This window comes from Coffea arabica, chromosome 6e (genome assembly GCF_036785885.1).
Source record: "Coffea arabica cultivar ET-39 chromosome 6e, Coffea Arabica ET-39 HiFi, whole genome shotgun sequence".
In the NCBI taxonomy this organism is placed as follows: Eukaryota; Viridiplantae; Streptophyta; class Magnoliopsida; order Gentianales; family Rubiaceae; genus Coffea; species Coffea arabica.
The window spans coordinates 18,090,052-18,108,199 of NC_092321.1; the positions used below are offsets into that span (position 1 = coordinate 18,090,052).

At 36.5% G+C, this 18,148-nt stretch overlaps 1 protein-coding gene and 1 pseudogene across 1 annotated transcript; both read left to right on the plus strand.

The window, feature by feature from the left end:
- The first annotated feature begins 13,852 nt into the window (after positions 1–13,852).
- On the plus strand, positions 13,853–15,525 carry LOC113722465 (uncharacterized). Its single transcript, XM_072056390.1, has 2 exons — positions 13,853–14,342; positions 14,464–15,525. Exons 1-2 carry the CDS (start codon positions 14,193–14,195, stop codon positions 15,100–15,102), a joined length of 789 nt encoding a protein of 262 aa, XP_071912491.1. The 5' UTR covers positions 13,853–14,192; the 3' UTR covers positions 15,103–15,525.
- A 1,484-nt stretch (positions 15,526–17,009) lies between these two features.
- Positions 17,010–17,859, plus strand: LOC113722477 (uncharacterized; annotated as a pseudogene).
- Positions 17,860–18,148: the final 289 nt, after the last annotated feature.

Consider the following 18,148-nt stretch of genomic DNA (forward strand, 5'->3'; position numbering starts at 1 on the left):
ATGGAGGAGGTGGAGCGGAGGTAGACAGGCCGTCGTCATCTCCAATCGAGGACGAACAAGCAAACGAGGGGCGCGGGGGGGAGCGCGGGGGGCACGAGAAGGTCCCGGAGGAGTGAACCGGTATGAACCATTGACGTACTCAAGAACGCCCATCCTCTCCAAGCTCTCCGCATTGAGAAGTTTTGTGACGGCCCCACCTCCCCCTAGAGCGTACCCCAGGGTTCGACGGACCGCCTGCCCAACTCTCGCCGGGATTCAGTCGCTCACTACAGTTCTCAAATAAATTACAAGATAAATCTCAAATATACATCACATGGTCCACAAATATACATCCAAGTCTCCAATAATTACATGTCATAAGCGAAGCGGAAACAATTCCAAATAAGCCATCCAGTCACGTGAATAAGTACTACAAGCCCTTCCTTCGCCTTGAGCCCTGTGGAGGGGAATAAAATAATTTTGGGGTGAGCTAGAAGCTCAGCGAGTAACCAGTAAAATCAGTAATCAAATCAGTTTCACATTAGTTCATTTCAATGATGTCATAAATCAAACGATAAGTCAAGAAACAATTACAACATTTAGAAGAAACCATACATGAAAAGGATACGTTCGTTCGTTCATTCGTTCATTCGTTCGTTGTCCTGTCATTCCCCTTTCCTTCATTCATTTGAAAATACATTTTTCATTTATCAATAAAACCCTCATTCGTTCGTTCGTTCGTTCATTTCATTCACCCTTTCCTGGACATTGGCCAGGGTCCACCAACCTCCACCAACCTACAAGGTAATACTCGAGTATACCAAACGTTCACCCAGGTCACCATATCGCCCGACCGAGTCCGCTTCTGGCTCGAGTCGATCGGTAACAAGGGGCAGTGGCCAGTTCAGCCGAAAGGCTTACATTCATGCACAAGTAACATTTCAATCGTTCCATCTTTGAAAATTTCACATTTATCGAGGTCGAGTGCGATAAAGTACACACTCGCCTAGAAAACTCGTTTTGGAAATCATTGAAAGCACTTAACACGTTATCAAACAATAATACAAGTCATGAAGTCAAGAAAATACAACAAACAAGGAACACTCACATGCAAGCACGCATGATATGCAAGAAAACAGTTCAAAAGTAAATTTGGAAACAGTTTAGGGTCACTCACCTCCACGGCTCAGAAATCATCCATCATATATCATTGCCTTACTCAAATCCAAGTCTTAGATCACAAACTCAATGCAATCAAGTCCTTTCAAAGCTCGGACAGCACTTCCACTAAATTTGCTAACTTTTCCAGCCATCATCGCTTCATTATTTCCTCGGCCAGTCCCAAAGTCACTCAAATAAGTTCATTCAATAGCCGTTCAATAAGCTCCAAGTAGTACAAGTACAATTCAAGCTAGGAAAAATTCCGGAAATGAAAGTTAAGCTCAAAATTAGAAAAATAGTTTTTGATATCATTTTGCGGTTTTGGTACCATGACACTACGATTATCGGATGAAAGTACAAGACCCACCGTTTCGAAGCTAAGAGATAGGGCTACAATATTGAAGAAGGCAACTTTGTCTGGTTTCAAGTGTAACCAGGTCAAAAATGCAAGATACTACACCAGAACTGGAAAAACAGATTCACAGAACGCATTCTGGTTCAAACATCATAAGTCAGCCTACCTAAGTCCAAATCCAGAAATTCCAAAGCCATTCGAAAGCTAAGAAACATGGCTACAATTCATCAGAAGACCTCAACAACCAATTCCGAAGCATTCCCAACCAAAATAACCCATTACAGAAGCAATTCTCAAATTCGGGTAGAAACAGGGCAGCAAGGGTAATTCCGTCTTTTCACAAGTTACACTACTCCGATTGTCCTGAAATTTTTTAAGAACCTCTAAAATATCATTCCCTATAACTTTCATGTTTTAACCCAAGACCAATTCGATCTCTAATTATGAGCTACAAAATCGGGCAGAATGTAAGAACATGCAACCCTAGTTTTCCAATTTTCCTTCCAAAACAGAATTTCCTTGCAATTAACCACTTTTTCCACCTTCTAGCTTCCCTAAATATCATTTCCAATCATCATACAAAGCCACACCATATGAATCATATTAAAACAGAAAAATCATGAGTAAATAGAAAAAGTCATCAATCTCAACCAAAATCATGAAATCTTCCACTAAAACATCTCTTTAGCCACCACAAGTCACTAATTTAACATCATCAAGAACAAAGAAAGGATTGCTAGAAATGATACCTTAAAATATCAAGAAAGGTGATGGTTTAGTCCTTTGCCTTCTCTAATCACTCCACCACTACCTTCAATCTTCCTAAGCAAGTGACTTTTATGGAGGAATTTAGAATTTTAACGGTTGAATCCCAAGATTGAGCAAGAAATGAAGGCAAAAATTGGAAGCTTTTCTTTCTTTTTCCTCCCTAAGAAATTCGGCCAAGAGGATGAGAAATGAAGATGATTGTTGGTCAATTTTTGTATTTAGTAAAGTTGGTGAATAGTGGTCAAATCCAAAGTCCAATGAAAACGCGACACCTAGCATCTCTTTTGGCTTATAAATATCCTTTTGTCTCTCTAATACCAATCCATAATTATCTTTTAACACCTTGTAGAAAAATATCATTTAGCACAAAACTCCAACAAGTTGTCAAAAAGATTGCATTTACCGCACTTGCGAGTCCCACGTCCATAATACTTTTCAAAATTAACGTTGACTAAATCGTATCAAGGAAATGATTGAAAAACTATATTTACTTAAAAAAAATGTATACGAAATTAATATATTGAAGAAAGGCACAAAATTATAAACGACTAAACAAAAATAATGTCGTGAAAAGATATAAAAATTTGCGGGTTCTCACACTCATTCTTCTCGGGGCGTCACAAACTCCCCTCCTTAAAAGAATGTCGTCCTCGACATTCCATCTTGTACCAATCAAGTCAAGAAATTCCGCAAGAATCACTCAAGCATTCCAAACAAATACTAAGAGTCAAATCAAAGTCCAATGAAAACGCGACACCTAGCATCTCTTTTGGCTTATAAATATCCTTTTGTCTCTCTAATACCAATCCATAATTATCTCTTAACACCTTGTAGAAAAATATCACTTAGTACAAAACTCCAACAAGTTGTCAAAAAGATTGCATTTACCGCACTTGCGGGTCCCACGTCCATAATACTTTTCAAAATTAACGTTGACTAACTCGTATCAAGGAAATGATTGAAAAACTATATTTACTTAAAAAAAAATGTATACGAAATTAATATATTGAAGAAAGGCACAAAATTATAAAAGAGTAAACAAAAATAATGTCGCGAAAAGATATAAAAATTTGCGGGTTCTCACACTCATTCTTCTCGGGGCGTCACAAGTTTCATGTCAAACGCCAAATGAAGGTCGTGGTTCTCCAGATTAAGAACCCCAACTGTACTGCCAAGTGTGTGATGTAGGACCTGAGGATCAGGGGTTTGTTCTTTTTTGGTAAAACGGTCTTGAACTGTGCCGCTAACCAACACCCTAGATTCATTTTGACATTATTTTTCATACACCAGATGAAGAAGAACTCGAGTCGGGAGAGTACACCTGAGCTATTTTTGCGACCCAAATAACTGTAGGTCAGAAATCGCTAAACATATCGGACACTCGGGTCCTTAGGATAGGAGCTCCTAGACCGAGAAGGGTCATAATAGTGCCTGTCGATAGACATGTCCCTCCACACATCGTGGTAGGAGGATAGAAATGGCTCCACGTAGTCACAGGCACTCTCAGCGTACTCCCTAGTCTCCGCATACTCTCGAGTAATGAATCCAAATGCCAGATTAAATTGTGTAATGGAGAAATTGAACTCCTGACCCATTAGATGGAAATGAATGACATTTGGGGTCTTAACGGTGTACCTCGTAGGCAACTCAAACTCGAAAGTGGAGTAAAATTCCCGAATCAGCTCGACAAAGGTGGGATAGAAGATATCAAGATAAGGGCGTCACTCGATGGCGGTAAACATCTGCTCGACCTCATCCCGTAGACCTAGGGCAATCATAACAAGTTTCTTACAACACTTGCAGGATATGATACGCCTCTCACAGACCTTAACATATCTCAGCTGATCAGCGGGTCTAGTGAAGGTTAAATGCCCCCCAAAGTGATGGATTGTTTAGCACTTTTCCAGGATATGGCACCTCCAACCAACAAGTAGACATAGCCTGACGTTGACTTCATAGATCTTTGCATCCAGCATAATCGGAATCAGTATACCCGATAATCTCTAACTCATCTGACTTCCGATACGTGAGCATGTAATCCTTTGTTTTCTGTAGATATCGTAAGACCCGTTTGGTTGCTTTCCAATGATCTAATCTAGGATTACTCAAATATCTACCCAACATTCCAATAATGTACACAATATTCGGATGCGTACATACTTGAGCATACATTAGACTCCCTACTGCTGATGCATAAGAAATCTTTTGCATCTCTTTTTCCTCAAAAGCATTATTGGAACACTGTTCAAGATTAAATTTGTCTCCTTTAGCCACAGGGATGTCACCTGATTTATAATTTTACATGCCATATCTTTTAAGAACCTTTTCAATATAGCCATTTTGTGATAGTTCTAAAATACCCCGAGATCGATCCCGGTGTATTTGAATACCTAACACAAAAGATGCATCACCAAGATCTTTCATCTCAAAATTTTTAGTTAGAAATTTCTTGGTTTCATGCAATAGACCAATATCGTTGCTGGCAAACAAAATATCATCAACATACAATACCAGAAAAATATATTTGCTCCCACAGAACTTATGGTATATACAATCATCCACTAAATTCATCGCGAAACCAAATAAGATGATCACTTGATGAAATTTGAAATACTATTGTCGAGACGCTTGTTTGAGCCCATAGATGGATTTTTTAAGTTTGCAAACCATATTCTTTGGATCTCCTGATACAAAGTTTTCTGGTTGCATCATATAAATTGTCTCATCAATATTACCATTGAGAAACGCTGTCTTTACATCCATCTGATGTAACTCAAGATCGAAATGCGCCACCAATGTCATAATAACTCTAAAGGAGTCCTTTGAAGAGACTGGAGAGAAAGTTTCTTTATAATCGATACCTTCTTTTTGTGTAAATCTCTTGGCGACATGAGGAGGTTTGTATCTTTTCACATTGCCTCTCGAATCCCTTTTGATTTTAAATATTCATTTACAACTAATGGGTTTCGCTCCTTCTGGCAAAGGGACAAGATCCCAAATATCATTGTCGTTCATGGATTTAATCTCCTCATTCATGGCATCGATCCACTTTTGAGAATTTGAAATTTCCATGGCTTGACGGAAGTTGATTGGATCATCTTTCATTAATCCAGAGTCATTCTCATGTTCTTGGAGAAAAATAATGTAATCATCTGGCACTGCACTTCTCCTTTCTCTAGTGGATCTTCTTAATGGCACTGATTTTTGGAGAGGAAGAGTTTGTTCTTCTAGAACAGTTTGCTCTTCGACATTGTCTTGATTTGTCATATCATGATCAAGTTCAGGGATAAGGTCCTGAGCAAGAGCAATGACACCTGTGAAAATATTAATATATTCTTCTTTAAAGACAATGTCCCTTACTGTATTTTCTCTCCCAAACTCGACATCCTCAAAGAACCGGGCATTTCCTGTCTCAAAAATTGATTTAGATGTGGGATCATAAAACTTATAACCTCTGGATCTTTCAGAGTATCCAATAAAATAAAAACTAATCGTTCTTGAGTCCAATTTCTTTTCATTTGACCTAAAGGCCTTGCCTCAACAGGACATCTCCAAATATGTAAATGCTTTAAACTGGGCTTTTTTCCTGTCCAAAACTCATAAGGGGTTTTGATAGTTGATTTAGTTGGAACTCTGTTAAGGATATATGCTGCAGTCTTAAGTGTTTCTCCCCAGAGTGACTCTGGTAAGGTAGAGTGACATATCATACTTCTTACCATATCTTTAAGCGTTCTATTTCTTCTTCAACTACACCATTCATAGTGGGTGAACCCGGCATAATATACTGTGGGACAATACTGTAGTCCTTTAGGTATTTAGCAAATGGTGTTGGACATTGTTCACTTGAACCGTCATATCTACCATAGTACTCACCACCACGGTCAGATCTAACGCTTTTAATTCTTTTGTTGAGTTGATTCTCAACTTCAACCTTAAAATTTTTGAACACGTCCAGTGACTGTGACTTTTCAAAAATGAAATATATGTAGCCATATCTTGAAAAATCGTCTATGAACGTTATAAAATATTGTTGACCATTCCAAGCAGATGTAGAAAATGACCCACAAATATCCGTATGTATAAGTTCTAAGACTTCTGAAAACCTATTGGTTTCAAATCTCCTTTTATTGGTTTGTTTCCCCTTTATACAGTTAATACAATAATCAAAATCTGTGAAATTTAAGGGGTCGAGAATTTCATTTGACATAAGTCTTTCTATTCTCCGTTTGGAGATATGTCCCAATCTCTTATGCCATAATGCAGCTGAATTCTCATTGGTTAATTTTTTCTTTACTCCTCTAGTACTCAAATGCAGAGATTCATTAAATGAGACGATTGTATCAATTAAATATAGATTATCGTAGTGCATTAAAGAACCAGAACCAACCAATTTTGAATCATGAAACAATTCAAATTTTTCATTTCCAAATGAACAGGAATAACCAAATTTGTCCAGAGCAGAAATAGAAATTAAATTCCGTCTAAAAGACGGTATAACAAATATTTCATTGAAATCCAAATAAAATCCGGTCTTTAACAATAATCTAAAAACTCCAATTGCCTCAACTTGGACTGTTTTGGCATCGCTCACGTAGATATATCTTTCATTATCATTAGGCTTTCGGCAATTCAGGCAACCCTGCATAGACACACTGATGTGAGTTGTTGCACCAGAATCTAACTACCATATGTGTCTAGGTACCGAAGTTAAATTAACCTCAGAACAAACCAAATTAAGAAGCATACCTTTCTTAACACGCCAAGCGTGATAGTTGGTGCAATGCTTCTTTTGATACCCTTCAGCTCCACAGAAGAAATAACTATTCTTTCCCTGATCATCTGATTTCTTTTGTTGTTTCTTTTGTGGCGCTGTACCTGCAGCTCCTTTTTCCTTCTTTCTCTTAAGTCCCTTACTTTTATTATTAGTGGTTGACACCAAATTGGCACTTTCTGTCTGCTCTTACTTCAACCTTTCCTCTTCCTCTACACAGTGTGAGATGAGTTCATTTAGAGACCAAGTCTCCTTTTGACAGTTGTAACTCACCTTAAACTGGCTAAATTGTGTAGGAAGAGATATTAAAATCAAATGCACTAATAATTCTTCAGAGAGTGTCAATTTAAGTGCATTTAATTTTGAAGCAAGATGAGACATTTTCATAATGTACTCTCTGATATTGCCTTTACCACTATATTTCATTGAAACTAGGCGTGTCAAGAGCGTACTAATTTCAGCCTTTTCGTTCTTGACAAACCTTTTTTCAATGTCCTGAAGGAACTCTTTAGCGGTTACATTTGTTTCTGATATTGTTCCTCTGAATGCTTTTGGAACGGCTTTCTTAATGATCATCAGACACAAGCGATTTGATCTCTCCCACCTTTCCTTATCCCTCTTTTCATCAGAGATACTCTGATCTGTAAGAGGTAGGGGAGAATCATCCCTTAACGCAAGGTCAATATCCATTATTCCAAGTACTATCAAGAGATTTTCTTTTCATGACTTGAAGTTTGTGCCATTCAACATAAGAATATAATTGATGTTGGTAGTAATACTTGTAAGATCATTTGCAACTGAACAGAAAACATAAAATAATAAAAACTATGCTCACATAAACCAAAATAATAATAAATTTAAATAATGATAACCCCATCTCAAGATACCGATGTTCCATTAATATTTTATCTTTGGACAAAATATTAACTTCTAAGTGATATCTTGGCGCAGTAATAAACACTGACAATAATAACATGTCAAAAAATAAATTTTTCTTTGGGCCAATTTATAATTCACATGTAAAAGCCAAATAATTATCACATGTTTATTACCACAAGTGCACATATAATTTCATTAAATATTGACCTTCCTTTGGGCTGATCAATATTCATAAAATTACTAGTACCCAACTAATTATATTTTAAAATAAATTAATTTTCATAATAGAGGTCACTTTGGTGGCATATTATTTCAAATAATTTATTTCAAAATATATATAATCATACCAATATTCAAATTTAAAATTATTCAAATTAAATAAAAATTTTGATTAAAGTCAACTTTGGTCAAAACGTGGTCAAACATGGTCAAATCATTCAAATTAAATCATGACTTATTGGATCAAAGGTCCATATCCATAATTTGACCCAAAATTAACATTCAAGCCCAACAAATTTTCTTGAAATCCATAAGTACTTTATAAAAGCTACATATTTAATAGGCCACACATATGGATTTTATAGGGTTTAAATGTCCTATTTAACTTTATTAGGGTTCACTTAAATTAAAGAAATCCTAATTTTCTTAACATAAATACTTACATATTCATAAACAATGAAACAGGCCAAGGAGTCCAATTATTGACAATTGAGCTATAAGGGATCGTATTGAAAACCAATGATTGACAAATGAATCAATATAATAAATATTAAATTGGCCAAACCAAATCATCACAGCAAACAACCAAAAGTTCGGTTGCAGTGAGGCTTGACCGAAGAGACAATTTTAAAAGTCAGCAAAAGCTATTTTGGCTTTCGTCTTTTAGCACAGTAATCATAGCAAAGCAATTGATTGGTGTCTAACAATCCGTGGAACCCGCTGAATGCAATATAACAACATGAATTTCATTAAAATCTCTATTCATGCAAGCTGACTTTCCATGACATGAAGGCTGAACATGAACGGCAATGGAAGATGACTTGATTCATGAAAAACAACGACTCATAAAAGGCCAAAACACAAAGCCGAATCATGCGCATACTTCAACCACGGGACAAAATCTTTCAGCCATGCAAACAAAAAACTAAATCAATCATAGTTTTTTTTTTTTTTATGAATTACTAAATCCAAATTATTTCCTAATAATCAACCATATGGGCTCTGATACCACTTGTTAGGGTGGTTATCTGAATTTAACCATTGGTGAAAACCATCACCTGTTAAACCCAAGATATATATGGCGATTATTAAGAAGTAATTAACACAAAATTGCGGAAGCGTACCTTGATTCATGTTGACAAACTGGTGCTTGAATCCTTAGAGATTTTGGGGTGGCCTTCCAGGTCAACACGTATTTGTCAAATCTAAAGAGAGCCCTTTAGTATCTCTTTGGTATCTTTCCTGACGATGAGATATCAGGGAAGAACTATATTTGTGGTACTAGAGAATACGACAAAATAAGAATACGTGTGACTTGGGGACCATGACCCTATTTATAGGTAACATTCCTGTTATCCTTTGGAACCCTATTTCAGCCCATCATAGAAATAGGAGCCCTTAAGTCTCTACACATTAAAGGCCCACACCCTATTAGATATATTAAATCCAAACTATATTTGATCACTTTAATTGGGTTTAACCTTAATTGACAGTTTGCAACACATAATTATTCACATATAAGTCCAATGTTGGATTAAGGATCCAACACAATCTACACTTGTAATCCTAACTTATCGTTGGTTTTAATCTCAACTTCGATTATATGACAGGTAATTAATTATTAGTTATCATTGATTTTCATCTCAACTTCGATTACATTTAGATTAAGATTATTATCATTTATCTGTAATCTCGATTCTAAAAAAGCCACTATATCAATTATAATTTTGATCACTCATCAACAATCTCGATTCTGGTTCAAAAGTTGCTTCCTCAAGTATATCATCGATAACTCATCTACAATCTTAATTTTGGTTATAAAGCCACTGTGTCCATTATGTTTCCAATTACCACCCACGTCAATTAACAATTCTAATTGATTTCACTTCAGATTTTAGTTTGATTTAACCTATTTATGTGATGTTCACAATCACTCATCCAGATTGTAGCTTATGATTGTATTCAAGTTGAACTTGAACTCTGGTTTACTCAAACTCGATCTTGATTAGATAATTTGATAGGTTGCAATTTTACTATTTAATTTATTATTAATTTCCCCTATTACCTGATCTGGTGTGGATTAATTGTTGGATTCTACTCACTTTTAGTATTTTGCATTTATTTCAGGGAGTAGAGCAAAAATATCACATTCAAGGCCAATTTGACAGTCATCGGGAAAGAGTTCGAATAGCAGGCAATCAAGGGCATTCTTGGAACAAGGAGATGCAAGACCTTTTTGGTAATTTTGACCGAAGACAGCAACTAAAAAAGGAAAAAGAAAGCAAACCTGAGAGGGCGTCCAGAGGCTTCTACCTCTCCGGAAGGAGAGCCGCCGCACATTGGAGAGCATTTAGATAGAATAGGAATTAAGATTGCAGGAGAGGAGCACTATCCTCTGGTCTTCTTTAGTTTTTCATCTTGTAGCGTAGCTTAGGAACTTTGACTTTCCTTTTGGATTCATATTGGCCTTTCTTCCTCGGATGTGAAGACCAAAAACAAAGCCACGAATTATTTCCTCTACCTTCACTTTTTCGACAGTATTCCAACGACGTGAATTTACCCAATTGATGGCCGCTGCTCTCTCTTCAATTTTGTGTGGGTTTTTCGCATCCAATATGAACTAATTTTTTTCGCTCTAGTCAAGGAACAACGGAGGCTTTGATTCGCCTAAAAATTGTGAGATCGATTTAATTTCATCCTTTTCTTTTATTTATTGGTATTCGCATATTCCTTGATTGTAGTGCTTATGGTTATTTAATTAATTGATTGTCTTGGATCCGGATAATTAGTTAATTTAATAATCTATTGTCAATTGGGACGTTAAATCCGTAATTGTTTAATTGTCCCAAAATAGTGATAACTGGTATGATTGGGCTTGTATCAGGGGAATACGCGGGCTAACCTAAAATAACCCTGGTAGTGCGTTATTTGGTTAGAATAGGGCTCCTCTAATACATAAGGCAATTGGGGAATTAAATCTTATGGGCGGGCGTACCTTAATCACCGACACAGTAAGGAGGGGTTGACTGTCATCGCTTGTTTGACAGTTATAACCTATTTATTGGTAAATAATTGAAATTGGCTTTGCATCGATGATCAATTAGGTGAACCATTGTTGAAGTTATTTCTTGATTAGATCCTTAATTATCACCCATTTGATTTTAGTAATTTGTTATTTAATTTCTAGTAGCTTCTTAGATTTTAGTTGAATTTCTTTGATTGTCACCGTCTGCACAAAAACACCCCCTTGTCACTGTGAATTTGAAAAGAAACAATTATTCCCAGTCCCTGTGGATTCGACCCTGCTCACCGCTACCTACAGTAATTACTTTTAGTTTGAGCAGGTTTTTATTATTGCACAGGTTTCGACAATCTGTCATAATTACATTTCCTCTCATCTCTATTCTTGCTACATCAATTAACAACTTTACTTGATTTCGCTTCATATTTCAGTTTGCTTTAAACTATTTATGTTATGTTTAGGATCTCTCATCCATATTGTACCTTACGTTTGTATTCGGGTTCAACTTGAACTTTGGTTCACTCGAAACTTTGATCTTAATTACATAATTACATTTTCCCTCATCTCTATAATTGCTTGGGAGAATATTTGTCCTAACTTTCTCACTTGAATAAAATTTAATCATTCATCAACTCAATCACTAATTACATTGTAATTTCAATTCTACATAAATAGTCGGTCATCAACCGGTTAATTCGAATTTCGATTCGATTATTTATTTCAACATATCCATGTACTGCCAAATTATTTATTTGCTTTTATTTTGCCATTTTTTTAATAGCGCGCACAAATACTAATTGGTCTTCGAGCTATTTTTTTTTTCGCTAGTTGCCGCCAATTTGGAAGCTTGGAGCTACATTCAAATTACTTTCATTTCCTGGGGTAATACAAAGCACCAAAAATGCATAGAGGAGCATGAGTTCATTTCAGATGATACACTTGCAGCCATAAGGTGATCCCTTGTACAATATCCGGTTGTGGCCTGTGTTCGGTTGTTGCATTTAACTTAACTGTCCATTACTTGGCCCATCTAGTTTTTTTTTTTTTTTTTTTTTTTTTTTTTTTTTTTTGTCGAGACGATAGATTCCATTCTACACCTACTCCTACTCTATATTAAGGGAAGGGAGGGAGCTAAAGAGGTCAAGGGACACCTGGTGAACTACCACCGATTTACACACTTGCTGGTGAAATTTTCAGAAAAATATTAGAATGTAGATTAACAGATCCCTTGGCCTACACCCAAATAGAGCTTTAAAGCTCTTTTGGTGGCCAACTACTCTAAAAGTAGTTGGTTTTGGCGCATCTAGTTGTGTTGTCCCATTTCTATTGCTTCTTCCTACCATGCATAGATGACACAACTTTGCTATTAATCCTTTTTTTTTTATTAATTAGACGGCAACAGTTAGTCTAACCTACTTCTACTCCTACTATACCTACACTAGGGGGAGGCCTAACGGGGTCCAGAGAAACCGATGGGGACTAAACCACCATCGAATCAAATGAGTGCACTACGCACCTGTATGGATTTAGAAGAAACCACATATAGTAGCACATTAATGGGAGGCAACCCTTGACCTCCCACCCAACCAAAATTTAAAATCTTTGGTGGTGGCCAACGGACTAATGGCACAAAGGTCGCTATGAATCCTATTAAGGGCACAAGAATAGTAGTACTAGGAAGGGTAAAATACAAAAAAGCCCCTTGTGATTAAATTAACCTATGGAAAACCCCCTTATGGTTTCAAATCATACATTTTGACTCCTCATGGTTTGAACTAATTTGAAATAGGAACAAAAATTGTCAAAACTAACGGAGGCGAATGAAATGACATAATTATCCTAATATATATAAACAATAAAAGACCTTCTAACAACGATCCTATTAAGCAAATTTATAGAAAAACCCCTTGTGGTTAAGCCAACCTACGAAAAAGCCCCTTATGGTTACATGTTACTTTTATTTATTTATTTTGTGCATAGGAATAAGGCAAGTTGTATTTGGAATTAATTATTTATTTATTTTGTGTATAAAAATAAGGTTATTTGAAAATTTTTATTTATTTATTTTATGTATAGAAATAAAGTGAGTTGTATTTGGGAGTTTTGGGTTGTTTTGGAAATTTTATGAGTACTAAGGGGTTTAATAGGTATATCAGCTAAAAATTTGATTTAAAAAATTATTTTTCATGTCAAGCAACCTCAAACTCGTTAATTTAAATGATTTTTGAATCAATTTTTCATATTAGTTCAAACCACGAGGTACTGGATTGTATGATTTGAAATCATAAGGGACTTTTCTGTCGGTTTGTTTAACCACAGGGAGCTTTTCTGTATTATAACTTTAAGGGTATAATAGGTATATCAACAAAAATTTATATATTTCTAGTACAAATACTCTCAAAAGAAGCGCGTGTATTTCAAACTCGTTAATTCAGACGATTTCTATAGTTTTTTAAAATTAGCTCAAAGCATGAGGCATCGAAATGTAAGTTTTGAAACTATAGAAGACTTTTTTGTATGCTTGTTTAATATCAAGGAGCTTTTCTATATTTTACCCTGCTAGGAATTACACGTAATGCATTACGGAAGCAGCAGAAGAATCTTGAGGCATACGAAACAGCCGCCATTATTGACGTCCGATGCATTTTAGCACACGGCAATTAAGCTAATGCCCCTTTCAATTTCTGGTTTCAAAAGTGGATTTTTGCTCTGTGCTTTTAGGTTTGCATCTGACAAGCAAATTTGTCCTTTTATACCTTTCTTCTTCAATTCTCTCTTTCTCAGGCACATGATCAACTGGTTCTTTAACGCTGTAGACCATTAAATTACATGGGCATACGTGCTCAGTTCTGTTCATCACAGACCTTAATAGAAAATAAAAAGGGAAAAAAGATGGCTGTAGATCTGTAAAGTGTAAACAAAGATTCAAGTCAATCTCAACTCAGAACACTTGAACGGTTCAGAAAGTCCCCATATAAAGAGATCTATGCCTGTAGATCTGTTCATCTTAAACTACCGAAGTAAGGGGAAAAAAGAAAATGGCATACTTGTACCTTAAACAGGGAAAGAATTACTCGCAATCCCGGCCAAATTATCCAGAAGAATTGTTCCACTTCATTGCATCCAAGACACCGCACCATGACCTTGTCTGGGATGCCGGCACTGGCAATGGACAGGCAGCATCATCTGTGAGTCTGAGTCCTCTTTCTATTCCATAAGTAATTGTTTTTCATTTGACTGGTTTCTGTTTTCTTTCAAGAAAGTGACGAGCCTGGCTAGCAGACTATAATGTAAGTTGATGAATTTCAGCTAGCAAAGATATACAAGAATGTGATTGCCACGGATACCAGCCAGAAACAGCTCGAATTAGCTTCTAGGCTTCCAAATGTGCAATACAAGTGTACTTCTCCAACGATGTCTGCTGAAGAGCTGGAAAGGGATGTCACAAAACAAGCCACCGTGGATCTTGTGACTGTTGGCCAAGCCATCCATTGGTTTGCTCGTCCCAAGTTCTACCAGCAAGTGCAGTTGGTTCTAAAGAAGCCACAGGGAATAATAGCAGCATGGTGCTATACTACCCCACAAGTGAATGCAAGAGTTGATACTGTTTTTAATAAAATTTACTTTGTTGATTCTAGGCCTTACTGGCACCCTGGCAGAAACTTAATTTACGACAAGTATAAGAGCATTGAATTTCCATTTTTGCCGGTGGATGGAGCTGAGAACACAGGGCCATTTGAATTCATGACTGAAAAATTGATGAGTTTGGATGAGTTACTTGCTTATGCAAAATCAGGTTCGGCATATGAAACAGCACTGGAAAAAGGTGTGGATCTCATGAGTGAGAACATGATTGAGGAATTTCGGTCTGCTTGGGCCGAAGATGGCAACAATCAGAAGGTTGCTAAGTTCCCTGTTTATCTCAGGATTGGTAAAGTCGGAAAATGAAGTACGAGTCTCGATCAGAAGTATAGTGAGTGGACTCTCCATCGCATTCGGAATGGTTAGAGCAGCAGCAGATAGAGCACAAAGAGAAAGGAGAGAGCACAGAAGAAACAGTCCCTAGGCAAGATGCTCAGGATCAGAATTATGTAAATGAAGGAGAAGTGCTAATGGAGGTGACTACAACCACGAAGCAAGGGCAGCTATTTGCGGGAATTGGAGTCACAGTTAAGCTTTTTGAAAGGAACACGATGATAGGGTGGGCACTGAAAGACATTAGTTCTGGAAACAAAATCCTAGATGAAGCTCTGGCACTGAAACTGGTGTTGTGTAAAGCTGTACAACGCAAGTGGAGCAATCTTAAGCTGAGGTTTTGTAACAAGGAACTGTGGAGACAATTAAAACATCAGAGCCCAACGGACAGCAAAATGGCAACAGTACTTGAAGACATCTCTCAGTTACAGAGATTGTTTTGCATGTGCTCTTTTGTTTTGTATAGGGAAGAAAATATGATAGTCAGTAAAAAACTGAGTGTTGATGCTTTAAGCATTATTGTGGATGAGGAGCGACAGCTTCCTCAGTGTCTTTGAACACTAGTTTGCAGAGTTTCGTTCGAGCCGTTGCTCGCACTTGTAATTTTTTACCATCAAAGCAATGAGATCATCTTATCGTTTCGACAAAAAAAAAAAAGACTCTCCATCGCATTGTTATGCCCCATCTAGCATCGACCATAACCATCAACAACCCCCCCCCCCCACACCCGGGGGGAATTCATGATATCGGTTGAATAAATGATATCTTTTTGAATTGCAATATAGGTTGCATTTTTTCTTTTCCAGAACTTCTTGTTTTTGTGGAATAAAATTCCTTATTTGAGTGTTCTAGGAGGATGACTTGCATCAGTATGTACTTCATCAAATTTAAATAAAGAATAGTATCTTAGGACAATGTAAATGTTTGCATAGGTTTTCAAAAATGAGTTTGTATACAGATCCTATCACCAATATAATCATTTCCAAATGAACTTAATGAATAGAAGTAATAAATAAATTGGTAACAAAGCACCTGTTGGGCCGTTCAAATTCTGGGAATAAAATAAAATAAGGTAGTACCATATAGGCTATACTATAAAACAATCAACCCCAAACAATAAATAAACTCAAATGAAGTGGCACGAAGAGGATGGTAAACTTTTGGCTTTATAAGTGTAGTCACTAGTAGAGTAAATAAGGATATTAAAACAATAAATGTAGACATTAACACAAGCAAAAGCATAATTATAAATTTTCTCTTTCATTGAAATTTGTGCCTTAAAATTTATTATGTTTTTACATATCGTTATGTTAGTGTTTACTTTTATTGTTTTAGTGTTTATTTTTGTTGTACTAATATCTACACTGCACGATACAGTTGAGGCTAGTATTTGTAGAGGATCCTCATCCGTGAAGTATTAAGTGTACAACAATAATAGGAGACTCAGCAGTCGGAAACAACGAATTACAAATTTTTGACCAAAAAAAAAGAAAAAAACTAGGAATTGCACGTAATGGATTACGCAAGATTCTTGACAAGTATGAAGCAGATTTCGTCCACTCTCTGCATTCATGTGCTGAGATACCAAAGAGTAAATACCCAAACAAAAATAACGATCAATAAAATTTTCTAGTATCTCTTGCTTAACATATAACAACAAAGTTTGATGTCCCTTTCAATTTCAGGTGTCAAGAACGAACTTTGCTTTGTGCTTTCAGGTTTACATGTTGACGAGCAAATTTGTTCTTTTTATATCTCTCTTCCTCTTCTATCCTTTCAATCACATGATTACTTGTTCTTTGACGTTGTAGACTAGTATTTATTAGTTAGGCAGGCATGTCACTCCAGGACTATATAAGGAGATAAATACCTGTTCAAATTTGTTCACCCCAGACATTCAGGAAAAAAGAAAAAGGAAAAAGATGGCAGATTTGTTCCTCAATCAGGCAGAGCAATACTCTGTATCTAGGCCGAATTATCCACAAGAATTGTTCCATTTTATTGCATCCAAGACACCCCACCATGACCTTGCCTGGGATGTGGGCACTGGCAGTGGCCAGGCAGCATTATCTGTAAGCACAATTTCTCTCGTCTTCGCCACATGAGGCAACTCTTTTTCTTGCAATTTGAAAGGCCAATTAGAAGCCCGAATGCATTGTATAATTTATGTTAAATGATTTCAGCTAGCAAAGATATTCAAGAATGTAATTGCCACTGATACTAGCCAAAAGCAACTTCAATATGCTCCCAAGCTCCCAAATGTTCGATATCGTTCTACATCTCCAGCCATGTCAGCTGAAGAGCTCGAAAGGGATGTTGCTAAACCAGATACTGTGGACCTGGTGACCATTGGCCAAGCCATCCATTGGTTTGATCTTCCTACTTTCTTCCAGCAAGTGAAATTGGTACTGAAGAAACCTCAAGGAGTAATAGCAGCTTGGTGCTACACTACCCCACAGGTGAATGATAGGGTTGATGCTGTGTTTAGACAGTTACTTTGTTGATTCCAGGCCTTATTGGCACCCTGGAAGAAATCTGGTGTTTGACAAGTATGAAAGCATGGAATTTCCATTTTTGCCAGTAGATGGAGCTGAGCAAACTGGGCCATTTGAATTCATAACTCAAAAATTGATGGATTTGGATGATTATCTTCGGTATGCAAAATCAGGTTCAGCATATCAAACAGCACTGGAGAAGGGTATCGATCTCTTGAGCGAGGATGTTATATAAATTTAATAAAGTTCAGTCATAATTGGATTGGTCTCTTAATTTGAAACATAAATCCAAAAGATAGGTGGATTCAAATAGTTTTAGATAAATTCAAGAGTTATCTTCTACACCTAAGATCATTGATAATACGTATCTGAATTCGATTCTATCATGGGATAATTTATCCCCTAATTTTTCGGATTTAAAAATTTGAAATTATTAGTGTATAAAAATGAAGGTGAGGATGAATAATCAAAATAAAACTATCACACATTAGGATTCTTGAAACTTTGAGTACCAGGTTTGCTTT

Excerpts from the sequence above, each read along its gene's own strand:
- LOC113722465 (XM_072056390.1), top strand. The coding sequence starts at position 14,193 with ATGGCATACTTGTACCTTAAACAGGGAAAGAATTACTCGCAATCCCGG. Across the intron at positions 14,343-14,463 it reads ATGGACAGGCAGCATCATCT|CTAGCAAAGATATACAAGAA; the intron begins GTGAGTCTGAGT and ends GATGAATTTCAG.